The sequence below is a fragment of the Coregonus clupeaformis genome, chromosome 30 (assembly GCF_020615455.1).
Source record: "Coregonus clupeaformis isolate EN_2021a chromosome 30, ASM2061545v1, whole genome shotgun sequence".
Classification (NCBI taxonomy): domain Eukaryota; kingdom Metazoa; phylum Chordata; class Actinopteri; order Salmoniformes; family Salmonidae; genus Coregonus; species Coregonus clupeaformis.
The window spans coordinates 45,725,548-45,752,151 of NC_059221.1; the positions used below are offsets into that span (position 1 = coordinate 45,725,548).

General features: G+C 48.6%; 1 protein-coding gene across 3 annotated transcripts in view; it reads right to left on the reverse strand.

Moving 5' to 3' along the window:
- Positions 1–26,604, reverse strand: part of LOC121546084 (ERC protein 2-like) — a 285,284-nt gene that overhangs the window by 142,819 nt on the left and 115,861 nt on the right. For all 3 annotated transcript variants that reach the window (XM_041857100.2, XM_041857099.2, XM_041857098.2), the window contains one exon: positions 18,273–18,366. In XM_041857100.2, coding sequence (XP_041713034.1) covers positions 18,273–18,366 — 94 coding nt within the window. The remainder of the gene's footprint in view (positions 1–18,272; positions 18,367–26,604) is intronic.

Sequence of the window (26,604 nt, forward strand, 5' to 3'; positions counted from 1 at the left end):
ATGCCGTTATGTTTGCACTTTCTATTGAAAAGGATGATGTTACGGAGTCTAGTTGATAGGTAATCGACTAGTTGGACTGTTCCCGAGACTCCACGCGTAGGGATTTGTACAAGGCTTAACAAGGCTATTGAACTGAACATTGGTGTCTGTCTTTATTCCTTAATCCAACATATCATACAGAAACAGAGACTGAAAAGATTTAGCATGGGTCCTCAGATCCTCAAAAAGTTATACAGCTGCACCATCGAGAGCATCCTGACTGGTTGCATCACCGCCTCGTATGGCAACTGCTCGGCCTCCGACCGCAAAGCACTACAGAGGACCCTAGTCATAGACTGTTCTCTCTGCTACTGCACGGCAAGCGATAACGGAGAGCCAAGTCTAGGTCCAAAAGGCTTCTTAACAGTTTCTACCCCCAAGCCATAAGACTCCTGAACAGCTAATCAAATGGCTACCCGGACTATTTGCATACACAGAACTCAAACTGGCACACAGAGACACACAGAAACTCAAACTGGCACACAGAAACACACAGAGACTCCAACTGGTACACAGAGACACACAGAAACTCAAACTGGCACACAGAGACACACAGAAACCCAAACTGGCACACAGATACACACAGAGACTCAAACTGGCACACAGAGACACACAGAAACTCAAACTGGCACACAGAGACACACAGAAACTCAAACTGGCACACAGAGACACACAGAAACCCAAACTGGCACACAGAGACACACAGAGACCCAAACTGGCACACAGAGACTCAAACTGGCACAAAGAGACGGTGCATACACACACATACAGTACACACAAACAAATATATGCATACACAAAGTGATTTTCTTCCCCTGTGGGTGAGGGGTGTGTGTGTGTGCGTGCGTGCAGGCGTGTGTGTTTCCTCCCCTGGTATAATAATAAAGAGAAAGTACTACCTCATGACTGACTGACAGAGGTGAAATTACCCTGGGTCAGAGGTCAGCTGAATGACATGGCCCATGACCCTAGAGCTGGAAGCAGGGGTCACATACCCTCACCTTTCTCATTCTAGTCCTACCTTATTCTCCTTGTTACTATATCTGTAGCAGGTAAGGGCTTCCTTTGCTTATACCTAAAAGGTCATATCTAAAAGGGGGGCTGGTATTGAGAAAACTGGAATGTTCTACCTTAGAGAAGATGCTGTGTCAGCTAGAAGTGACCATGTCTTCAAGTAGTGTGTCTGTGTCCCACTCCACTCCTGACAGCTGGTGTCTGACAGACCTGACCTCAGGGGACTATTATCCTGACAGGAAGTGTCTTACTGTTAACAGGAAGTAGCTCACTCTCCACCAGGAAGTAATCGGCTGAGGATCAGATGGTCTGAAGACAGAATTATCTAATTATAGCTCTTAAATAATAATGAACTTTGTCAGTCTTCTAACTACATCAATGATACAAGATATCTGTTCTTGGGCCATGAACCCAGAAAGAAAATTATTTATAAAAAATGTCACTTTTGACTGTCCCCTCTCTCTTTCCATAGTTATCAAGTAAATTCAAGGCAGAGTGTGTGTGTGTGTGTGTGTGTATGTGTGTGTGTGCGTGCATGTGTGCGTGGCTCTCCATGTGGTAGGACATGAAAAAAAGAATTGGGCCAAATCGTTCACACATTTTTCAGGATACCCTCTCTTTTCTCTCTCCCTCGCTAGGTGTGCTTCACAGATGTCAGAAATGTGCTCACTCACTCTTCATGAATATCACATCTGGGGAGAAGGGGAGACGAGGAGGAGTCCGGAAAAACTCAATACGAAAGAGGGAGAGAGAGAGAGAGAGAGAGAGAGAGAGAGAGAGAGAGAGAGAGAGAGTGACACGCCTCACTCAACAATCAGTACAGTGTGGCTCTAAAACCCAAAACCCCAACACCAACAAAATCCCTGTCCTCCCAAAAGCCAACCAACCAGTGTAACCCCACAGTCAACATGCCCAGACGGGTCACCCCCTCCACATCCTTACAGTACCCAAAAATCCACATCACCCCTACACCACGTCTCTCTCAACTAGCTCTCACAGTCTCACTGCAGAATTAGACCTTTTTCAATGTTTCTTCAAACGTCAAATTTCAGAGTTGCAAAATACCTCTGGTCTCTCTACCCCCTCTCTCCGTAACCCCCAAGACTCAGCACATCTCCCAAGATTCAGCACCCAACCCTGGCACCTCTCCCAACCCTGCACCTCTCCCAACCCTGGCACCCTCTCCCAACCCTGGCACCCTCTCCCAACCCTGGCACCTCTCCCAACCCTGCCTCTCTCCCAAACCCTCCATCCCTCCCCAAATCTGCACCTCTCCCAACCCTGCATCTCTCCCACACCCTCCATCCCTCCCCAACCCTGCACCTTTCCCAACCCTGCACCTCTCCCCAACCCTCCATCCCTCCCCAAACCTGCACCTCTCCCAACCCTGCATCTCTCCCAAACCCTCCATCCCTCCCCAACCCTGCACCTCTCCCAACCCTGCACCTCTCCCCAACCCTCAATCCCTCCCCAACCCTGCATCTCTCCCAAACCCTCCATCCCTCCCCAACCCTGCACCTCTCCCAACCCTGCATCTCTCCCAAACCCTCCATCCCTCCCCAACCCTGCACCTCTCCCAAACCCTCCATCCCTCCCCAAACCTGCACCTCTCCCAACCCTGCACCTCTCCCCAACCCTCCATCCCTCCCCCAACCCTCCATCCCTCCCCAACCCTGCACCTCTCCCCAACCCTCAATCCCTCCCCAATTCTGCACCTCTCCCCAACCCTCAATCCCTCCCCAATTCTGCACCTCTCCCAACCCTGCACCTCTCCCCAACCCTGCATCTCTCCCAAACCCTCCATCCCTCCCCAACCCTGCACCTCTCCCAACCCTGCACCTCTCCCCAACCCTCCATCCCTCCCCAACCCTGCACCTCTCCCAAACCATCCATCCCTCCCCAAACCATCCATCCCTCCCCAACCCTGCACCTCTCCCAACCCTTCATCTCTCCCCAACCCTTCATCTCTCCCCAACCCTGCACCTCTCCCAAACCATCCATCCCTCCCCAACCCTGCATCTCTCCCAAACCCTCCATCCCTCCCCAACCCTGCACCTCTCCCAACCCTGCACCTCTCCCCAAACCTCCATCCCTCCCCAACCCTGCACCTCTCCCAAACCATCCATCCCTCCCCAACCCTGCACCTCTCCCAACCCTTCACCTCTCCCAAACCCTCCATCCCTCCCCAACCCTGCACCTCTCCCAACCATGCACCTCTCCCCAACCCTCCATCCCTCCCCAACCCTCCCCAACCCTCCCTCCCTCCCTCCCCCCAACCCCCTCACCCCTTGTCGAGTCTAGCCACACAAACAGCCAGTCGTCCTTTCACAATCACATCATTAATAAGGAATACATTTTAGTGAAATTAGGGTCTTAATCAGCTTAGCGCTGAGCCTGTGCGTGCTAATTTAGCTCAACTTCAAGGGAAAGCCCCCTCACCAGGATAAAACCTGCTAAGACCACCTAAAGCCCTGTTGGACATTAAGCTGATTGGGGGCTCAGAGCCCCGGCCAAATCCCTCTTGTCCATTCACGTCGGTGTTGATGGTTCAAAGGCCTAGTTCAAACGCCACAGAGTGGGATAGAGAGACGGACAGAGAGGGAGTGAGGGGAGAGAGAGAGAGGGGGAGCAGAGGGAGAGAGAAGGAAGGGAGAGAGAAATAAACGAGGAAACCAGAGAAAGATAGACAAAGAGGGAGATGTGGAGAGAGTAAGAGGGAGGGAGTGAGAGAGAGCTGGCTGGGGGTGTGAAGTCTAGTGACCCGAGGCATTACCCACGCTCCATTTCAGCAGCCCTGGCTGATGGGAGACTTTCAGCGCATTAAACATCATGAGACTGATTACTCTGGGAGCGAGGGAGGGAAGAAAGAAAACAGGGAGAAACAATGTGAGAATATGATGCTGGCAGCACGGTCTGAAACTGGGTCAGGGTCAGCTGATGTTTTAGAAGGACCTGGCCTTTCCCTTCCCTTCCCTTCCCTTCCCTTCCCTTCCCTTCCCTTCCCTTCCCTTCCCTTCCCTTCCCTTCCCTTCCCTTCCCTTCTCTTCTCTTCTCTTCTCTTCTCTTCTCTTCTCTTCTCTTCTCTTCTCTTCTCTTCTCTTCTCTTCTCTTCTCTTCTCTTCTCTTCTCTTCTCTTCTCTTCTCTTCTCTTCTCTTCTCTTCTCTTCTCTTCTCTTCTCTTCTCTTCTCTTCTCTTCTCTTCTCTTCTCTTCCCTTCCCTTCCCTTCCCTTCCCTTCCCTTCCCTTCCCTTCCCTTCCCTTCCCTCTCTCTCTCTCTCTCTCTCTCTCTCTCTCTCTCTCTCTCTCTCTCTCTCTCTCTCTCTCTCTCTCTCTCTCTCTCTCTCTCTCTCTCTCTCTCTCTCTCTCTCTCTCTCTCTCTCTCTCTCTCTCTCTCTCTCTCTCTCTCTCCTAGCAGTTAAAAGAGCTGACTAGGGGAAAAATCTGTTGATGTGCCCTTGAGCAAGGCACTCTAATTGCTCCTGTAAGTTGCTCTGGATATATTACGTAAATGTAAATATCACTCTCTCTATCTCTCTCTCTGACATCTGACCCAGGATCATAACAGCAGCCTGATCTGATTGCTATCTAGCTGCATTTCATTTTAACCCACTGTGTGATTGTGTGAATCCATGATGGCTCAATGTGTGTCAGTGTGAGGACAGTGAATAGTGTGACTACATGATGCTGAGTGGGCTCCAAGTGAAACTGAGTGTTGACAGTGAACGAATGGGGTCCATGTTAGGTCAGTTGCTGGAATGTTGAGAGAGGGTTCTGGAATGTTGAGAGAGGGTTCTGTGTGTGCTTAGCCACTTCACAGACCTTGACCAGTTACTGAGGTACGTTTTTTGAACTAAATGTAATATTAGTTACAATAATGTTAGACAAATACTCCACTTTGTCTCGTCTCTGCTCCTCTTGTCCTGTATTCTCTACTCATGTGTGTGTGTGTGAACCCGCCAATGTTCAGTATCATGTATTCATACTTGCTCTAGCCGCAGATTGCACTCATATTACTGACAGTCATAAGTAATGCAAGGTCATTCTAATTCAAATTAACGCTCACACCAGAAGGAAACTCACCCTCTTTCTGTTTCTCTTTCTCACCGCAGACACACACATGCACATGCACACACACACAACCTAGATTTTGACTTTGACTCTTTAATGCTTCCATAAGAAAAAACTGAAGGTAAAGGGGAGAAAGAGAGACAGACAGAGAGGGAGAGAGGGAGAGAAGGAGAGAGGGAGAGATGAAGAGATGAAGAGAGGAAGAGAGGAAGAGAGGGAGAGAGGGAGAGAGGGAGAGAGGAAGAGAGGGAGAGAGGGAGAGAGGAAGAGAGGAAGAGAGGAAGAGATGAAGAGAGGGAGAGATGAAGAGAGGAAGAGAGGAAGAGAGGAAGAGAGGGAGGGAGAGAGGAAGAGAGGAAGAGAGCAAGAGAGGGAGGGAGAGAGAAAGAGAGGAATAGAGGGAGAGAGGGAGTGAGGAAGAGAGGAAGAGAGGAAGAGAGGGAGAGAGGGAGAGATGAAGAGAGGAAGAGAGGGAGAGTGGAAGAGATGAAGAGAGGAAGAGAGGAAGAGAGGAAGAGAGGAAGAGAGGGAGAGATGAAGAGAGGGAGAGAAGAAGAGAGGGAGAAATGAAGAGGGAGAGGGAGAGAGGAATAGAGGGAGAGGGAGAGAGGGATAGAGGGAGAGAGGGAGAGAGGGAGAGAGGGAGAGAGGGAGAGAGGGAGAGAGGGAGAGAGGGAGAGAGGAAGAGAGGAAGAGAGGAAGAGAGGGAGAGAGGGAGAGATGAAGAGAGGAAGAGAGGAAGAGATGAAGAGAGGAAGAGATTAAGAGAGGAAGAGAGGGAGAGATGAAGAGAGGAAGAGATGAAGAGAGGGTGGGAGAGAGGAAGAGAGGGAGAGATGAAGAGAGGGAGAGAGGAAGAGATGAAGAGAGGGAGAGAGGGAGAGAGGAAGAGAGGGAGAGATGAAGAGAGGGAGCGAGGAAGAGAGGAAGAGAGGAAGAGAGGAAGAGAGAAAGAGAGGGAGAGGAAGAGATGAAGAGAGGAAGAGAGGGAGAGAGGAAGAGAGGAAGAGAGGGAGAGGGGAAGAGAGGAAGAGAGGGAGAGAGGAAGAGAGGAAAAGAGGAATAGAGGGAGAGAGGAAGAGAGGGAGAGAGGAAGAGAGGAAGCGAGGGAGAGAGGGAGAGAAGGAGAGAGGGAGAGAGGAAGAGAGGGAGAGAGGAAGAGAGGAATAGAGGGAGAGAGGGAGAGAGGAAGAGAGGAAGAGAGGGAGAGAGGAAGAGATGAAGAGAGGAAGAGAGGGAGCATCCTGACTGGTTGCATCACCGCCTGGTATGGCAACTGCTTGGCCTCCGACCGCAAGGCACTACAGAGGGTAGTGCGTACGGCCAAGTACATCACTGGGGCAAAGCTTCCTGCCATCCAGGACCTCTATACCAGGCGGTGTCAGAGGAAGGCCCTCAAAATTGTCAAAGACTCCAGCCACCCTAGTCATAGACTGTTCTCTCTGCTACCGCACGGAAAGCGGTACCGGAGTGCCAAGTCTAGGTCCAAAAGACTTCTCAACAGCTTCTACCCCCAAGCCATAAGACTCCTGAACAGCTAATCATGGCTACCCGGACTATTTGCACTGCCCCCCCACCCCATCCTTTTTACGCTGCTGCTACTCTGTTAAGTATTTATGCATAGTCACTTTAACTCTACCCACATGTACATATTACCTCAACTACCTCAACTAGCCGGTGCCCCGCACATTGACTCTGCAACGGTACCCCCCTGTATATATAGCCTCCCTACTGTCACTTTATTTTACTTCTGCTCTTTTTTTTTCTCAACACTTTTTTTGTTGTTGTTGTTTTATTTTTACTTTTTTGTTTAAAATAAATGCACTGTTGGTTAAGGGCTGTAAGTAAGCATTTCACTGTAATGTCTGCACCTGTTGTATTCGGCGCATGTGACCAATAAAATTTGATTTGATTTGATTTGATTTGAGAGAGGGAGAGAGGAAGAGATGAAGAGAGGAAGAGAGGGAGAGAGGAAGAGATGAAGAGATGAAGAGCGGAAGAGAGGAAGAGAGGGAGAGAGGTAGAGAGGGAGAGATGAAGAGAGGGAGAGAGGAAGAGAGGAATAGATGGAGAGGGAGAGAGGGATAGAGGGGGGAGATAGGAAGAGAGCGCGAGATGAAGAGAGGGAGAGAGGGAGAGATGAAGAGAGGGAGAGATGCAGAGAGGGCGGGAGAGAGGAAGAGAGGGCGGGAGAGAGGAAGAGAGGGAGAGAAGAAGAGAGGGAGAAACGAAGAGGGAGAGGGAGAGAGGAATAGAGGGAGAGGGAGAGAGGGAGAGAGGGAGAGATGAAGAGAGGGAGAGATGAAGAGAGGGAGAGATGAAGAGAGGAAGAGAGGAAGAGAGGAAGAGATGAAGAGAGGGAGAGATGAAGAGAGGAAGAGAGGAAGAGATGAAGAGATGAAGAGAGGTAGAGAGGGAGAGATGAAGAGAGGGCGGGAGAGAGGAAGAGAGGGCGGGAGAGAGGAAGAGAGGGAGAGAGGGAGAGAGGAAGAGCGAGAGTCAAACTCAAGTCATGTCAACTTAACCCAGCCCAGCCTAACACGGTCCAGCCAGCCCAGCCCAACACGGCCCAGCCCAACACGGTCCAGCCCAGCCCAGTAGGTGGGCTCATAGGGGCTCATATGGATGTTTGATCTCTTCTCCACATAACCCAGATTTAGCCAATCAGTCGCGATAACCCAGCCAGCACTGAGTCCCGAGAGGAGGCTCTGAACTACACTGATCACTGACAGCTGACTTACAGACAGACAGAGAGAGTGAGAGACAGTCAGGCAGACATAGAGAGAGAGAGAGAGAGAGAGAGAGAGAGAGAGAGAGAGAGAGAGAGAGAGAGAGAGAGAGAGAGAGAGAGAGAGAGAGAGAGAGAGAGAGAGAGAGAGAGAGAGCGAGAGCGAGAGCGAGAGACAGACAGACAGACAGACAGACAAACAGGCATACAGGCAGACAGACAGACAGGCAGGCAGACGGAAAGACAGACAGATAGACAGAGTTGACTTCAGGTCATCTGTTCCTCTGTTTACCAGTGGAAACTAAAACCAGGAGGACACTGCACTCTGAGCCACACCACAACGTTTGGTAAACGTTAGAGAAGAGACAGTAAAACTCCTTATACGGTTAAGAAGACAACACTGGAGCCTTGTTATTTTCCCCAGAATGTAATGTGATGGGATAGCAAGGTACACTCTGGTATCAAGGACATCATCACTCTCAGAGCTTCTTAAGGACTGACTTTTTCATTTTAAAAGACGTTTAAAAGACTGTCAATGACTGTTGTGGGTAGATTTACAGTATCAGTAGGGTTTACTCCCAGAAGAGAGTGTGGGCTGCACACACACACATACACACGCATGCACAAACACACACACACAGTAGCAAATTCAAAGACAAACTAAAAATACATTTGAAGTGCAATTGGGGAAGGTACTTTCAGCATCCTGAGAGAAGAGGAGAAAAGTGAAATCAGTTAAAGAAAGACATTTTGTTATAGCAGGACTGAGAGAGAGGAGGAATGGTCAGTTAAACGACAGCAGGACAGAGAGAGAGGAGGAATGGTCAGTTAAACAACAGCAGGACAGAGAGAGAGAGGAGGAATGGTCAGTTAAACGACAGCAGGACAGAGAGAGAGGAGGAATGGTCAGTTAAACGACAGCAGGACAGAGAGAGAGGAGGAATGGTCAGTTAAACGACAGCAGGACAGAGAGAGAGGAGGAATGGTCAGTTAAACGACAGCAGGACAGAGAGAGAGGAGGAATGGTCAGTTAAACGACAGCAGGACTGAGAGAGAGGAGGAATGGTCAGTTAAACGACAGCAGGACTGAGAGAGAGGAGGAATGGTCAGTTAAACGACAGCAGGACTGAGAGAGAGGAGGAATGGTCAGTTAAACAACAGCAAGACAGAGAGAGAGGAGGAATGGTCAGTTAAACGACAGCAGGACAGCGAGAGAGGAGGAATGGTCAGTTAAACGACAGCAGGACATAGAGAGAGAGGAGGAATGGTCAGTTAAACGACAGCAGGACAGCGAGAGAGGAGGAATGGTCAGTTAAACGACAGCAGGACATAGAGAGAGAGGAGGAATGGTCAGTTAAACGACAGCAGGACAGCGAGAGAGGAGGAATGGTCAGTTAAACAACAGCAGGACAGAGAGAGAGAGGAGGAATGGTCAGTTAAACAACAGCAGGACAGAGAGAGAGGAGGAATGGTCAGTTAAACGACAGCAGGACAGAGAGAGAGGAGGAATGGTCAGTTAAACGACAGCAGGACAGAGAGAGAGGAGGAATGGTCAGTTAAACGACAGCAGGACAGAGAGAGAGGAGGAATGGTCAGTTAAACGACAGCAGGACTGAGAGAGAGGAGGAATGGTCAGTTAAACGACAGCAGGACTGAGAGAGAGGAGGAATGGTCAGTTAAACGACAGCAGGACTGAGAGAGAGGAGGAATGGTCAGTTAAACAACAGCAAGACAGAGAGAGAGGAGGAATGGTCAGTTAAACAACAGCAAGACAGAGAGAGAGGAGGAATGGTCAGTTAAACGACAGCAGGACAGCGAGAGAGGAGGAATGGTCAGTTAAACGACAGCAGGACAGAGAGAGAGGAGGAATGGTCAGTTAAACGACAGCAGGACATAGAGAGAGAGGAGGAATGGTCAGTTAAACGACAGCAGGACAGCGAGAGAGGAGGAATGGTCAGTTAAACGACAGCAGGACAGACAGAAGAAGACATTATCAGTTAGAGTGAGGGTGAACTATCCTAACAAAATACATTCATCATCTGTCTGCTACTACATCTCTGGCCACATGGAGGTGCAATTACTGGTTTACTATTAGTTCTCTGATCTATAATGTTTGTAATAATATCCCAATGTTCAGTATATGGATGGTAAAAGACAGCATGGACCAAGACAGATGTGTGTGTGTGTGTGTGTGTGTGTGTGTGTGTGTGTGTGTGTGTGTGTGTGTGTGTGTGTGTGTGTGTGTGTGTGTGTGTTTGCTACACTAATCATAGCAGGAGAGGCGTATAGAAGTATACAACAAAAATGTGTTGAGTTTGAGTTGCGTTGGACAGGTTGTGTGTATTTATGTGCATGTGTGTGCAAGTGAACATGTTTGTGTGTGTGTAGGCAGTGTATGACATGAACCTGTCTCTGTGCTTGCGCACGTGCAGCCTCCTCCTGGGCCCACAGCACCTCCCTATGGGCGGAGGTGTTCGTGCTCTCTTTCAGCGCTCGCTCCAGCTCTCGGATTCGCTCAGCTGTCTCACGCATGGCCCCCTGGGAAGGAAGAGGAGTGGGGGGAGGATGGGGGAGGTGGCAGGAGCAGAGCCATTGACAGTGATGACAGGTATCAGTCCAGCTCTGTACAGTACATCACACAGCTATACTGAACCACAAAACTACCTGAGAGACAGAGGATCAAATGAAAGAAAATGGTAAGAAAGGCCCAAGAATAAGACATCTGTAATAGAGACTGGGAGAGTATGAGCTCTGTGTGTGTGTGTGTGTGTGTGTGTGTGTGTGTGTGTGTGTGTGTGTGTGTGTGTGTGTGTGTGTGTGTGTGTGTCTGTGTGTGTGTGTGTGTGTGTGTCTGTGTGTGTGTGTGTGTGTGTCTGTGTGTGTGTGTGTGTGGCCTTTCTGACACCTATGAAGAGAGGAGAAAATAGATCCTTCTACACATTGGGTGACGAAGCTGTGAAAGAAAACATTGGACAGAAATAATAAACCCTCCCATCCAGTCCCTCTCTCCTCTCTCCTTCTCTCTCCTCTCTCCTCCTCTCCTCCTCTCCTCTCTCCTCCTCTCTACTCCTCCTCTCCTCGCTCCCTCTCTCCTCTCCTCTCTCCTCCTCCTGTCCTCTCTCCCTCTCCTCTCCTCTCTCCTCCTCCTCTCCTCTCCTCTCTCCCTCTCTCCTCTCTCCTCTCCCTCCCTCCTCTCCTCTCTCCCCTCCCTCCTCCCCTCCTCTCCCTCTCCTCTCCTCTCCTCTCCTCTCCTCTCCCTCTCCTCTCCCTCTCCTCTCCTCTCTCCTCTCCTCTCTCCTCTCTCCTCCTCTCCTCTCTCCTCCTCTCCTCTCTCCTCATTCCCTCACTCAGCCTACACGTTCACACTTTCACACTCTCTTCCAGGAGCATAAAGGTCTGGAGGCCTGGGGTTCACAGGAGAAGGCCCTCTCAGAGGCAGAGGCAGGTAACTAGGTGTTGAGAGTCAGGCCAGAGCATCCCAGCTACCTCAAACACCTCCATTCTCCCCAACAGATAGAGACAGAGAGAGATTGACAGTCCACATGATATCTTGGTTAAGTCTCGGTGTCAGACAGTGGAGGTCAACCATCGCCACAGCCTCTATCTCAGCTCTCACCTCAGAATGGCTCTTTCAGAGCAGAAACAGCACCACTAGCTAGGTAACCTCAGAGTCCAAAAGTGCAAGAAACAGGAGAAAAATGCAACAAAAACAAAGAGCTGGATGGTTGGTGGGTCGTCTTGACGCCAGGTCCCAGCTGTGGGTGAGCGGCACGCACGCGCGCGCCCACACACACACACACACAGACACACACACACGCACACACACACACACACACACACACACAGACAGACAGAAGCCTCTAGAGCCAGTCAGTGTTTGTCACTCCATCAGCAGCGTAATTGAATGTGACAGGCGGGCAGTAACTTGATGCAGCAGGATCAACAAGCGCTGCTCCAACCTCACCCCACAGAGAGACACACACACACACACAGAAACAGGGGGTACCACCGCCAGACCCCTAAGTGTGAAGCCCAACCAGGTAGAGAAAGGTTTGATGGAGAGCGTAAAAATAAGCAGAGGGGGAGATAGAGAGAGAGAGAGAGAGGTAGGGAGTATGGAGGGGGAGAGAGAGAGAGAGAGGTAGGGAGTGTGGAGAGAGAGAGAGAGAGAGAGAGAGAGAGAGAGAGAGAGAGAGAGAGAGAGAGAGAGAGAGAGGGGGAGGGAGTGTGGAGGGAGAGAGAGAGAGTGAAAAAGATAATTGGTGTAGTTGGACCAATCATGGCACAGGTCTCCTGAGGGCAGTCTAATTATGTAATCTAGCTCTCTGCTTGAGATGGAGGGAATATAATCACTAAAATAAATGAGTGGAGAGTGAGAAAATGCACATTTCCACCGCGCGTTCACAGCTCAGCACCTCAGATCCCCAGCCTTCACTCACACACAGACCTTTCACACACATACTGGTCTAGACAGAGACGGGCCCGCTCCCTCTCTCTCTCTCCATTTAGAGGAGAACTCGGTTAAACTGGCTGCTTCTAATCTCTGTATCTATCGTTCTCCCTCTCTACCTCTCTGTATCTATCGTTCTCCCTCTCTACCTCTCTGTATCTATCGTTCTCCCTCTCTGTATCTATCATTCTCTCTCTCTACCTCTCTGTATCTATCGTTCTCCCTCTCTACCTCTCTGTATCTATCGTTCTCCCTCTCTACTTCTCTGTATCTATCGTTCTCCCTCTCTACTTCTCTGTATCTATCGTTCTCCCACTCTACCTCTCTGTATCTATCGTTCTCCCTCTCTACCTCTCTGTATCTATCGTTCTCCCTCTCTACCTCTCTGTATCTATCGTTCTCCCTCTCTACTTCTCTGTATCTATCGTTCTCTCGCTCTACCTCTCTGTATCTATCGTTCTCTCTCTCTACCTCTGTATCTATCGTTCTCTCTCTCTACCTCTCTGTATCTATCGTTCTCCCCTCTCTACCGCTCTGTATCTATCGTTTCTCCCTCTCTACCTCTCTGTATCTATCGTTCTCTCTCTCTACCTCTCTGTATCTATCGTTCTCCCTCTCTACCTCTCTGTATCTATTGTTCTCCCTCTCTACCTCTCTGTATCTATCGTTCTCTCTCTCTACCTCTCTGTATCTATCGTTCTCCCTCTCTACCTCTCTGTATCTATCGTTCTCTCTCTCTACCTCTCTGTATCTATTGTTCTCCCTCTCTACCTCTCTGTATCTATCGTTCTCCCTCTCTGTATCTATCGTTCTCCCTCTCTACCTCTCTGTATCTATCGTTCTCCCTCTCTACTTCTCTGTATCTATCGTTCTCCCTCTCTGTATCTATCATTCTCTCTCTCTACCTCTCTGTATCTATCGTTCTCCCTCTCTACCTCTCGTTCTCCCTCTCTACTTCTCTGTATCTATCGTTCTCCCTCTCTACCTCTCTGTATCTATCGTTCTCCCTCTCTGTATCTATCATTCTCTCTCTCTACCTTTCTGTATCTATCGTTCTCCCTCTCTACTTCTCTGTATCTATCGTTCTCCCTCTCTACTTCTCTGTATCTATCGTTCTCCCTCTCTACCTCTCTGTATCTATCGTTCTCCCTCTCTACCTCTCTGTATCTATCGTTCTCTCTCTCTACCTCTCTGTATCTATCGTTCTCCCTCTCTACTTCTCTGTATCTATCGTTCTCTCTCTCTACCTCTCTGTATCTATCGTTCTCTCTCTCTACCTCTCTGTATCTATCGTTCTCTCTCTCTACCTCTCTGTATCTATCGTTCTCCCTCTCTACCTCTCTGTATCTATCGTTCTCCCTCTCTACCTCTCTGTATCTATCGTTCTCTCTCTCTACCTCTCTGTATCTATCGTTATCTCTCTCTACCTCTCTGTATCTATCGTTCTCCCTCTCTGTATCTATCATTCTCTCTCTCTACCTCTCTGTATCTATCGTTCTCCCTCTCTACCTCTCTGTATCTATCGTTCTCCCTCTCTACCTCTCTGTATCTATCGTTTTCCCTCTCTACCTCTCTGTATCTATCGTTCTCTCTCTCGACCTCTCTGTATCTATCGTTCTCCCTCTCTACCTCTCTGTATCTATCGTTCTCCCTCTCTACTTCTCTGTATCTATCGTTCTCCCTCTCTACCTCTCTGTATCTATCGTTCTCATTTTTTTACATTTTACATTTTAGTCATTTAGCAGACGCTCTTATCCAGAGCGACTTACAGTTAGTGAGTGCATACATTCTTTTTTAATTTTATTTTTTCATACTGGCCCCCCATGGGAAACGAACCCACAACCCTGGCGTTGCAAACGCCATGCTCTACCAACTGAGCTACATCCCTGCCGGCCATTCCCTCCCCTACCCTGGACGACGCTGGGCCAATTGTGCGCCGCCCCATGGGGTTCTCCCTCTCTACCTCTCTGTATCTATCGTTCTCCCTCTCTACCTCTCTGTATCTATCGTTCTCCCTCTCTACCTCTCTGTATCTATCGTTCTACCTCTCTGTATCTATCGTTCTCCCTCTCTACCTCTCTGTATCTATCGTTCTCCCTCTCTGTATCTATCGTTCTCCCTCTCTACCTCTCTGTATCTATCGTTCTCCCTCTCTACCTCTCTGTATCTATCGTTCTCCCTCTCTACCTCTCTGTATCTATCGTTCTACCTCTCTGTATCTATCGTTCTCCCTCTCTACCTCTCTGTATCTATCGTTCTCCCTCTCTCCCTCTCTGTATCTATCATTCTCCCTCTCTACCTCTCTGTATCTATCGTTCTCTCTCTCTACCTCTCTGTATCTATCGTTCTCTCTCTCTACCTCTCTGTATCTATCGTTCTCCCTCTCTACCTCTCTGTATCTATCATTCTCCCTCTCTACCTCTCTGTATCTATCGTTCTCCCTCTCTACCTCTCTGTATCTATCGTTCTCTCTCTCTACCTCTCTGTATCTATCGTTCTCCCTGTCTCCCTCTCTGTATCTATCGTTCTCCCTCTCTACCTCTCTGTATCTATCGTTCTCCCTCTCTACCTCTCTGTATCTATCGTTCTCTCTCTCTACCTCTCTGTATCTATCGTTCTCTCTCTCTACCTCTCTGTATCTATCATTCTCTCTCTCTACCTCTCTGTATCTATCGTTCTCCCTCTCTAGCTCTCTTTATCTATCATTCTCCCTCTCTACCTCTCTGTATATATCGTTCTCCCTCTCTGTATCTATCGTTCTCCCTCTCTACCTCTCTGTATCTATCATTCTCCCTCTCTACCTCTCTGTATCTATTGTTCTCCCTCTCTACCTCTCTGTATCTATCATTCTCTCTCTCTACCTCTCTGTATCTATCGTTCTCTATCTCTACCTCTCTGTATCTATCGTTCTCCCTCTCTACCTCTCTGTATCTATCGTTCTCCCTCTCTACCTCTCTGTATCTATCGTTCTCTCTCTCTACCTCTCTGTATCTATCGTTCTCCCTCTCTACCTCTCTGTATCTATCATTCTCTCTCTCTACCTCTCTGTATCTATTGTTCTCTCTCTCTACCTCTCTGTATCTATCGTTCTCCCTCTCTACCTCTCTGTATCTATCATTCTCTCTCTCTCTACCTCTCTGTATCTATCGTTCTCCCTCTCTGTATCTATCGTTCTCCCTCTCTACCTCTCTGTATCTATCGTTCTCCCTCTCTACCTCTCTGTCTCTATTGTTCTCCCTCTCTGTATCTATCGTTCTCCCTCTCTACCTCTCTGTATCTATCGTTCTCCCTCTCTACCTCTCTGTATCTATCGTTCTCCCTCTCTACCTCTCTGTATCTATCGTTCTCCCTCTCTCCCTCTCTGTATCTATCGTTCTCCCTCTCTACCTCTCTGTATCTATCATTCTCCCTCTCTACCTCTCTGTATCTATCGTTCTCTCTCTCTACCTCTCTGTATCTATCGTTCTCCCTCTCTACCTCTCTGTATCTATCGTTCTCCCCTCTCTACCTCTCTGTATCTATCGTTTCTCCCTCTCTACCTCTCTGTATCTATCGTTCTCCCTCTCTACCTCTCTGTATCTATCGTTCTCCCTCTCTACCTCTCTGTATCTATCGTTCTCCCTCTCTACCTCTCTGTATCTATCGTTCTCCCTCTCTACCTCTCTGTATCTATCGTTCTCCCTCTCTACCTCTCTGTATCTATCGTTCTCTCTCTCTACCTCTCTGTATCTATCGTTCTCCCTCTCTACCTCTCTGTATCTATTGTTCTCCCTCTCTACTTCTCTGTATCTATCGTTCTCCCTCTCTACCTCTCTGTATCTATCGTTCTCATTTTTTTACATTTTACATTTTAGTCATTTAGCAGACGCTCTTATCCAGAGCGACTTACAGTTAGTGAGTGCATACATTCTTTTTTAATTTTATTTTTTCATACTGGCCCCCCATGGAAAACGAACCCACAACCCTGGCGTTGCGAACGCCATGCTCTACCAACTGAGCTACATCCCTGCCGGCCATTCCCTCCCCTACCCTGGACGACGCTGGGCCAATTGTGCGCCGCCCCATGGGGTTCTCCCTCTCTACCTCTCTGTATCTATCGTTCTCCCTCTCTACCTCTCTGTATCTATCGTTCTCCCTCTCTACCTCTCTGTATCTATCGTTCTCCCTCTCTGTATCTATCGTTCTCCCTCTCTACCTCTCTGTATCTATCATTCTCCCTCTCTACCTCTCTGTATCTATCGTTCTCTCTCTCTACCTCTCTGTATCTATCGTTCTCCCTCTCTACCTCTCTGTATCTATCGTTCTCCCTCTCTACCTCTCTGTATCTATCGTTCTCTCTCTCTACCTCTCTGTATCTATCGTTCTCCCTCTCTACCTCTCTGTATCTATCATTCTCCCTCTCTACCTCTCTGTATCTATCATTCTCCCTCTCTACCTCTCTGTATCTATCGTTCTCCCTCTCTACCTCTCTGTATCTATCGTTCTACCTCTCTGTATTTATCGTTCTCCCTCTCTGTATCTATTGTTCTCCCTCTCTGTATCTATCATTCTCCCTCTCTACCTCTCTGTATCTATTGTTCTCTCTCTCTACCTCTCTGTATCTATCGTTCTCTCTCTCTACCTCTCTGTATCTATCGTTCTCCCTCTCTACCTCTCTGTATCTATCGTTCTCCCTCTCTACCTCTCTGTATCTATCGTTCTCCCTCTCTACCTCTCTGTATCTATCGTTCTCCCTCTCTACCTCTCTGTATCTATCGTTCTCTCTCTCTACCTCTCTGTATCTATCGTTCTCCCTCTCTAAATCTCCAGCACAGTAGACGATGAATTACATTAAAGTGACTTCAACTAGTCATCAAGCACTTGACTAGCTGAATCAGGTGTGTTTGTGCTATGCTGGAACAAAAAGACAGCACCCCTTAGCTCTCCAGGATCGTGTCAGTGACCACTTTTCTTTTGTTCTACTCTTGATGAAGAATGAAGTAGAAATGGGTATGGAGTGTCATTGTTGTCAGTCAGAGCGGGGAGATCAGAGTTGTGTGAATGCTATATGAGGGTTGTGGGAGATGTGCAGCGTGGCGAGATGGAGACGATCACAGAGAGATGCTATCGCTCCCCCCATATAAACTCAGCTGGGTACCTTTCAGCGGCTGGATAAACCACAAAGGCACTGTTTGTTTGTGTTTACCCTCAGAGCGTGCTGTGTTCCTGATGGGACCAGCGATAGAGAGAGAGAGAGAGAGAGAGAGAGAGAGAGAGAGAGAGAGAGAGAGAGAGAGGAATAGGGGGCCTCTAAAGCCCGGTGGCTCCAACACAATCCCAGCGTGCAGTGAGACAGTAAGACATGAGGGCTACTGAGAAACACCACTATACATGAGTTACCATAGAAGTGCAGTTTTTTATGTTTTGGCAATTTGCGTAACAAGCAAACCAACTATAAAAACCCCGGTACTCTCTTTCACCATTTCGGTAAACATTTTTTACAGCTTGTATTCTGTAAGAGGTTCCGTTATTCAGGCAGTAGAACATTCGTATTGGTCAGCACCGGGCTACCTCAACAACTGCGACATGAGTGTTTCTAAACTATAACGAGGAAAGTCTTTCATCTGTCTACGCTCCTTCCCTCTATACCGTGTCAATCGAAAGACCGGGACTCTTTCTCTCCCAGGAGAGAGCCACATTTGTGTTCATTAACTAACAGAGGAAGTGTTTCAGGGAGGAAAGAAGCTATGTGTTCCAGACAGCCACAATCCCGAATAGAGTGCATAGAGAGGGGGGGGGGAGATAGAGAGAGAGAGAGGGGTAACCCAGAGCAGGGGGAGAGAGTAGCGAGAGAGAAGTGTAACAGAGTCCAGTCTAAGCTGGCATGATCTTTATGAACGTTATCCAGCCCCTGGGAATACCCTGGCATGATCAGGACTCTGAGTATATTAACACCTCAGTACAGCCCTGCACACACGCCCACGCATTACACACCTGTGAGATGGAGTGTGGATGTCCGTCTGTCAGTCCATCTGGCCTCCTCTCCCCTGAAACCATCTGTTTAAGGATGTTTGGACACTTCACTTGCCTTCAGAAAGAAAAAGAGCGAGAGCGAGAGAGAGAGAGAGAGAAAAAGATAGAGAGAGGAGAGAGAGACGAGAAGAGAGAATAGAGAAAGAGAGAAGAGAGCGGGAGAGAGGGAGAGAGAGCGGAAAGTGCATGCTAAGACACAAATTGTTTTCAAACTGTAAACAGATCCACAAAAACATATATAACACACAGGTGTAATAAAATAATGTATATTGTGTTGTGTCATGGAGAGTCTATTGAAACATGGAGGACAGAGCATGGAGACGAAAGAGACAAGATGAGACTTGACAGATGGCAAAGAGACACTGCTTGTGTAAATCTCTCAACACACACACACACACACTGTGCTGGTGTGTAAATCTGTCATCAGTAGTGTGTAGTGTTGAGAGTTGATTACAGAGCTAACCCATGTATTACCTGGCCTGGTTTCTGTGTGTTTATACGCTATAGAAGAGACCATTCAACCCTACAACTGAGATCCACACACACACACACACACACACACACACACACACACACACACACACACACACACACACACACACACAGAGAGAGAACAGTCTATGACTTGGGTGGCTGGAGTCTTTGACAATTCTTAGAGCATTCCTCTGACACCGCTTGGTATAGAGGTCCTGGATGGCAGGGAGCTCAGCTCCAGTGATGTACTTGGCCGTACACACCACCCTCTATAGAGCCTTGCGGTTGGATGCCAAGCAGTTGTCATACCAAGCGGTGATGCAGCCAGTCAAGATGCTCTCAATGGTGCAGCTGTAGAACTTTTTGAGAATCTGAGGGCCCATGCCAAATATTTGTTGCCACCTGAGGGGGAAGAGGCCTTGTCGTGCCTTCTTCACGACTGTGTTAGTGTATGTCAGCGTGGGGGATGTGTTGTTGTCTACCCTCACCACCTGGGGGTGGCCTGTCAGGAAGTCCAGGAACCAGTTGCAGCGGGAGGTGTTCAAGTCCCAGGGTCCTGAGCTTAGTGATTAGCTTGGAGAGCACTATGGTGTTGAATGCTGAGCTACAGTCAATGAACAGCATTCTCACGTAGGTGTTCCTCTTGTCAAGGTGTGAGAGGGCAGTGTGGAGTGCAATAGAGATTGCGTCATCTGTGAATCTGCTGGGACGGTATGCGAATTGGAGTGGGTCCAGGGTGTCTGGGATGGTGGTGTTAATGTGACCCATGGCCAGCCTTTCAAAGCATTTCATGGCTACAGATGTAAGTGCTATGGGGCGAATGTCATTGGCGTTCTTGGGCACAGGGACTATGGTGTTCTGCTTGAAACATGTAGGTATTACAGACTGGGTCAGGGAGAGTTTGAAAATGTCAGTGAAGACACTTGCCAGCTGGTCATGCATGCTCTGAGTACGCGTCCTGGTAATCTGTCTGGCCACGTGGCCTTGTGAATGTTAACCTGTTTAAAGGTCTTACTCACTTTGGCTACGGAGAGCGAGATCACACAGTCGTCCGGAACAGCTGATGCTCTCATGCATGGTTCAGTGTTGCTTGCCTCGAAGCGAGCATAGAAGGAATAGATCTCGTCTGGTATGCTTGAGTCACTGGGCAGCTCGCGGCTGGGTTTCCTTTTGTAATTTGTGATAGTTTGCAAGCCCTGCCACATCCAACGAGCATCAGAGCCGGCGTAGTAGGATTCGATCTTAGTCCTTTATTGACCTTTTGACTGTTTGATGGTTCGTCGGAGGGCATAGCAGGATTTTTTATAAGTGTCTGGATTAGTGTCCCGCTCCATGAAAGCGGCAGCTCTAGTCTTTAGCTCAGTGCGGATGTTGCCTGTAATCCATGGCTTCTGGTTGGGATATGTACGTACGGTCACTGTGGGGAGGACATCATTGAAGCACTTATTATTGAACCCGGTGACTGATGTGGTAAACTCCTCAATGTTATTGGATGAATCCCGGAACATATTCCAGTCTGTGCTAGCGAAACAGTCCTGTAGCTTAGCATCCGCTTCATCGGACCACATCCATATTGAGCGCGTTACTAGTACTTCCTGTTTGAGTTTTGCTTATAAGCAGGAAACAGGAGGATAGAGCTATGGTCAGATTTGCAAAATGGAGGATGAGGGGGAGCTTTGTATGCATTTCTGTGTGTGGAGTAAAGATGAGAGTTTTTTCGCCTCTAGTTGCACAGGTCACATGCTGGTAAAAATGAGGTAAGTCGGATTTCATTAAAGACACCTGCCACTAGGAGCGCTGCCTCTTGATGTGCATGTTCTTGTTTGCTTATGGCACTATACAGCTCGTTTGAGATTGGTCTTAGTGCCAGCATCGGTTTGTGGTGGTAAATAGACAGCTACAAAATATATAGATTAAAGTTCTCTAGGTAAATAGTATGGTCTGCAGCTTATCATGAGGTATTCAAACTGAGGCGAGCAAAACCTAGAGACTTCCTTAACATTAGAGATCACGTACCAGCTGTTGTTAACAAAGACACCCACCTCCTCCTTTAACCTTACCCGAAGCTGCCGTTCGGTCTTGACGATGCATAGAAAAAACAACTAGATGTATATTATCCATATCCTTGTTCAGCTACGACTCCAAGATACATAGGTTATTCTGATGTCCAGAAGCTGTTTTTGGTCATAGGAAATTATGGCGGAAATATTATTTACAAAAAGTTAAGATCAGCATAAAAAACTGACAAAATAGCAGAATTGGTCAGAAGCCCGTAAGACGGCAGCCATCCAACTGCAGCACCATCTTCCATCTCAAGAGGTTAATAAAAAATAATAAACTATAGTAAATGCCTGTTAAGTGCCAAACGAAATTAGAGAAAGACATTATAAACTCTGACCCATCTATGTTAATTTTTTTAACATTAAGAACAAGTACAGACATCTAGATACAGTGGGGGAAAAAAGTATTTAGTCAGCCACCAATTGTGCAAGTTCTCCCACTTAAAAAGATGAGAGAGGCCTGTAATTTTCATCATAGGTACACGTCAACTATGACAGACAAATTGAGAAAAAGAAATCCAGAAAATCACATTGTAGGATTTTTAATGAATTTATTTGCAAATTATGGTGGAAAATAAGTATTTGGTCACCTACAAACAAGCAAGATTTCTGGCTCTCACAGACCTGTAACTTCTTCTTTAAGAGGCTCCTCTGTCCTCCACTCGTTACCTGTATTAATGGCACCTGTTTGAACTTGTTATCAGTATAAAAGACACCTGTCCACAACCTCAAACAGTCACACTCCAAACTCCAGTATGGCCAAGACTAAAGAGCTGTCAAAGGACACCAGAAACAAAATTGTAGACCTGCACCAGGCTGGGAAGACTGAATCTGCAATAGGTAAGCAGCTTGGTTTGAAGAAATCAACTGTGGGAGCAATTATTAGGAAATGGAAGACATACAAGACCACTGATAATCTCCCTCGATCTTGGGCTCCACGCAAGATCTCACCCCGTGGGGTCAAAATGATCACAAGAACGGTGAGCAAAAATCCCAGAACCACACGGGGGACCTAGTGAATGACCTGCAGAGAGCTGGGACCAAAGTAACAAAGCCTACCATCAGTAACACACTACGCCGCCAGGGACTCAAATCCTGCAGTGCCAGACGTGTCCCCCTGCTTAAGCCAGTACATGTCCAGGCCCGTCTGAAGTTTGCTAGAGTGCATTTGGATGATCCAGAAGAGGATTGGGAGAATGTCATATGGTCAGATGAAACCAAAATAGAACTTTTTGGTAAAAACTCAACTCGTCGTATTTGGAGGACAAAGAATGCTGAGTTGCATCCAAAGAACACCATACCTACTGTGAAGCATGGGGGTGGAAACATCATGCTTTGGGGCTGTTTTTCTGCAAAGGGACAAGGACGACTGATCCGTGTAAAGGAAAGAATGAATGGGGCCATGTATCGTGAGATTTTGAGTGAAAACCTCCTTCCATCAGCAAGGGCATTGAAGATGAAACGTGGCTGGGTCTTTCAGCATGACAATGATCCCAAACACACCGCCCGGGCAACGAAGGAGTGGCTTCGTAAGAAGCATTTCAAGGTCCTGGAGTGGCCTAGCCAGTCTCCAGATCTCAACCCCATAGAACATTTTTGGAGGGAGTTGAAAGTCTGTGTTGCCCAGCGACAGCCCCGAAACATCACTGCTCTAGAGGAGATCTGCATGGAGGAATGGGCCAAAATACCAGCAACAGTGTGTGAAAACCTTGTGAAGACTTACAGAAAACGTTTGACCTGTGTCATTGCCAACAAAGGGTATATAACAAAGTATTGAGAAACTTTTGTTATTGACCAAATACTTATTTTCCACCATAATTTGCAAATAAATTCATTACAAATCCTACAATGTGATTTTCTGGAGAAAAAAAATCTCAATTTTTCTGTCATAGTTGACGTGTACCTATGATGAAAATTGCAGGCCTCTCTCATCTTTTTAAGTGGGAGAACTTGCTCAATTGGTGGCTGACTAAATACTTTTTTTTCCCACTGTATATGGAGACACTGGTATTGTGCTGGAGATAAGGGAAATGAGGTTGAAAAGTGGTGGAGTTGCCCTTTAATATAACAAGCTTTTTAAATTAAATATTGGTCCACAATTTCTACTTAAAATATTAAAGGGACGCAAAAGGCACTCTTTTCTTGGAACGACCCATAAGCAAAGAGAGCTGACAGTGACAAATGATCCCATAAGAGAACTCTCAGCTACTGTAAACAGCTTCTCAACCAGCGCCTGCTCTGTGTGTATACATTATTACATATTCACAGACTGACTGACCTGTTTACCCTGCTACCAATCCACAAGTTCCTCAACATATGGACAAATATTTGCCACGCTGGCTTGAGAACTACTGTGTGGCTGTGTGTGTTTGAGTGTGTTTGTGTGTGTGTGTGTGTGTGTGTGTGTGTGTGTGTGCGCGTGCGTGCGTCTCCTGTCCTGTCAGCGGCGATGTTGGTGGGTTATTTCTACTCTGGGCTTCTGAAAATAAACCTAATAAACAGATAAATAAGATCACAAAAAGCAACACCGCCTGCTCTCTCTCTCTAACCAAAAATAGTGACAGTAGTGATGCATTGGTTTTGAGCCCTATGTAAGCGCTAGTCATACTGACAGACATCTACCGCTCCCATCACCCTTCCTCTCTTCTTCACCCCCCTCTCAGATATACTGTTGTCATAAGGAGGATAGGAGTAGAAGGGGAGTAGAGGGGGAGTAGAAGGGGAGTAGAGGGGAAATAGAGGGGGAGTAGAAGGGGAGTAGAAGGGGAATAGAGGGGGAGTAGAAGGGGAGTAGAAGGGGAGTATAATGGGAGTAGAGGGGGAATATAAGGGGAGTAGAGGGGGAGTGGAGGGGGAGTGGAGGGGGAATAGAGGGGGGAGTATAAGGGGAATAGAGGGGGGAGTAGAAGGGGAGTAGAAGGGGGAGCAGAAGGGGAGTAGAAGGGGAATATAAGGGGAGTAGAGGGAGAGTATAGGGGGAGTAGAGGGGGAGTAGAAGAGGAGTAGAGGGGGAGTAGAAGAGGAGTAGAGGGGAAGTAGAGGGGGAGTAGAAGCGGAGAAGAATGGGAGTAGAGGGGGAGTAGAATGGGAGTAGAGGGGGAGTAGAGGGGGGAGTAGAACGGGAGTAGAAGGGGAGTTGAATGGGAGTAGAGGGGGAGTAGAGGGGGGAGTAGAAGGATAGTAGAAGGGAAGTAGATGGGGAGTAGAGGGGGAATAGAGGGGGGAGTATAAGGGGAATAGAGGGGGAGTATAAGGGGAGTAGAAGGGGGAGCAGAAGGGGGAGTAGAGGGGGAGTAGAAGGGGAATATAGGGGGAGTAGAGGGAGAGTAGAATGGGAGTAGAGGGGGGAGTAGAACGGGAGTAGAAGCGGAGTAGAATGGGAGTAGAAGGGGGAGCAGAAGGGGAGTAGAGGGGGAGTAGAAGGGGGAGCAGAAGGGGAGTAGAATGGGAGTAGAGGGGGAGTAGAATAGGAGTAGAGGGGAAGTAGAGGGGGAGCAGAAGGGGAGTACAGGGGGAGCAGAAGGGGAGTAGAATGGGAGTAGAAGGGGAGTAGAAGGGGAGTAGAGGGGGAGTAGAGGGGGAGTAGAAGGGGAGTAGAAGGGGAGCAGAAGGGGAGTAGAATGGGAGTAGAATGGGAGTAGAGGGGTAGAAGGGGAGTAGAATAGGAGTAGAGGGGGAGTAGAAGGGGGAGTAGAAGGGGAGTAGAGGGGGAGCAGAAGGGGAGTAGAAGGGGGAGTATAAGGGGAGTAGAGGGGGAGCAGAAGGGGAGTAGAATGGGAGTAGAGGGGGAGTAGAAGGGGGAGCAGAAGGGGAGTAGAAGGGGGAGTAGAAAGGGAGTAGAGGGGGAGCAGAAGGGGAGTAGAAGGGGGGAGTAGAAGGGGAGTAAAGGGGGAGCAGAAGGGGAGTAGAATGGGAGCAGAAGGGGAGTAGAGGGGGAGCAGAAGGGGAGTAGAATGGTAGTAGAATGGGAGTAGAGACGGGAGTAGAGAGGGGAGTAGAGGGGGGAGTAGAGACGGGAGTAGCGGGGGAGTAGAGAGGGGGTAGAGACGGGAGTAGAGATGGGAGTAGAGACGGGAGTAGAGAGGGGAGTAGAGACGGGAGTAGAGAGGGGAGTAGAGACGGGAGTAGAGAGGGGAGTAGAGGGGGGAGTAGAGACGGGAGTAGAGAGGGGAGTAGAGACGGGAGTAGAGGGGGAGTAGAGGGGGAGTAGAGACGGGAGTAGAGAGGGGAGTAGAGACGGGAGTAGAGAGGGGAGTAGAGAGGGGAGTAGAGACGGGAGTAGAGGGGGAGTAGAGGGGGGAGTAGAGAGGGGAGTAGAGAGGGGAGTAGAGACGGGAGTAGCGGGGGAGTAGAGGGGGGAGTAGAGACGGGGAGAGAGACGGGAGTAGAGAGGGGAGTAGAGAGGGGAGTAGAGGGGGGAGTAGAGACGGGAGTAGAGAGGGGAGAGAGGGGGGAGTAGAGATGGGAGTAGCGGGGAGTAGAGAGGGGAGTACAGACGGGAGTAGAGAGGGGAGTAGAGAGGGGAGTAGAGAGGGGAGTAGCGGGGGAGTAGAGAGGGGAGTAGAGACGGGAGTAGAGAGGGGAGTAGAGAGGGGAGTAGAGACGGGAGTAGAGAGGGGAGTAGAGAGGGGAGTAGAGAGGGGAGTAGAGACAGGAGTAGCGGGGGAGTAGAGAGGGGAGTAGAGATGGGAGTAGCGGGGGAGTAGAGGGGGGAGTAGAGAGGGGAGTAGAGGGGGAGTAGAGACGGGATTAGAGGAGGGAGTAGAATGGGAGTAGAGAGGGGAGTAGAGGGGGGAGTAGAGACGGGAGTAGAGAGGGGAGTAGAGACGGGAGTAGAGAGGGGAGTAGAGGGGGAGTAGAGATGGGAGTAGCGGGGGAGTAGAGAGGGGAGTAGAGACAGGAGTAGAGAAGGGAGTAGAGACGGGAGTAGAGAAGGGAGTAGAGACGGGAGTAGAGAGGGGAGTAGAGACGGGAGTAGAGACGGGAGTAGAGAGGGGAGTAGAGAGGGGAGTAGAGACGGGAGTAGAGACCAAGATGGCGTAGTAGTGCAGTCCTGTTTTTGTCGTGTGTCTGTAAATAGCCTGTAAATACCCTGTTTTTTTTTGTATTTTTCGTACATATTTTCCTATCAGACTTTTCATCCTTCTACAAAATATACTTTCCTGCAACCCGCCTCACTCAATGTGGAACGGATTCTATTATTGACTTACCTTTTATCTAGAATCTCCAGTTGAAACTAGCTAGCCAGCTAACTAGCTACTTGCTATTAGCCACAGTTGCTATTTCACCCAGAACATTGGATTTTCTGCCGGAATAATTTAATCACTGGACATTAATCACCGGATCGCAACTAGCTAGCCGCAACCGAATGGATGTTGCTGTTTGGCTAATCACCACTGCCCCCGATGCAAGCACCAGTTAGCCTCGAGCTAGCCCAGAGCCAGGCTCATATCCCGGCTATCTACCTCTAGGTCTACCGGACGGGAGTAGCCAGCTAACTAGCTACTTGCTATCAGCTACCGTTAGCGGTTTTTCACCATTGTCCGTGGCCTGCACCACCTACCAGCCAGCTCTAGTCTGGACTATTATTCGGCCAGTCTGCACTGTCTGCACAGCGCGTTATCGACCCAGAACATATCAGTTTTTCTGCCGGAATCACTGAATAACTGGACCTTTAACTCCGGATTCATCGCTACCAGCTAGCTGCAACAAAATGGACGTTGAGGTCTGGCTAATCATCCTGAGCTAGGCCCATCTCC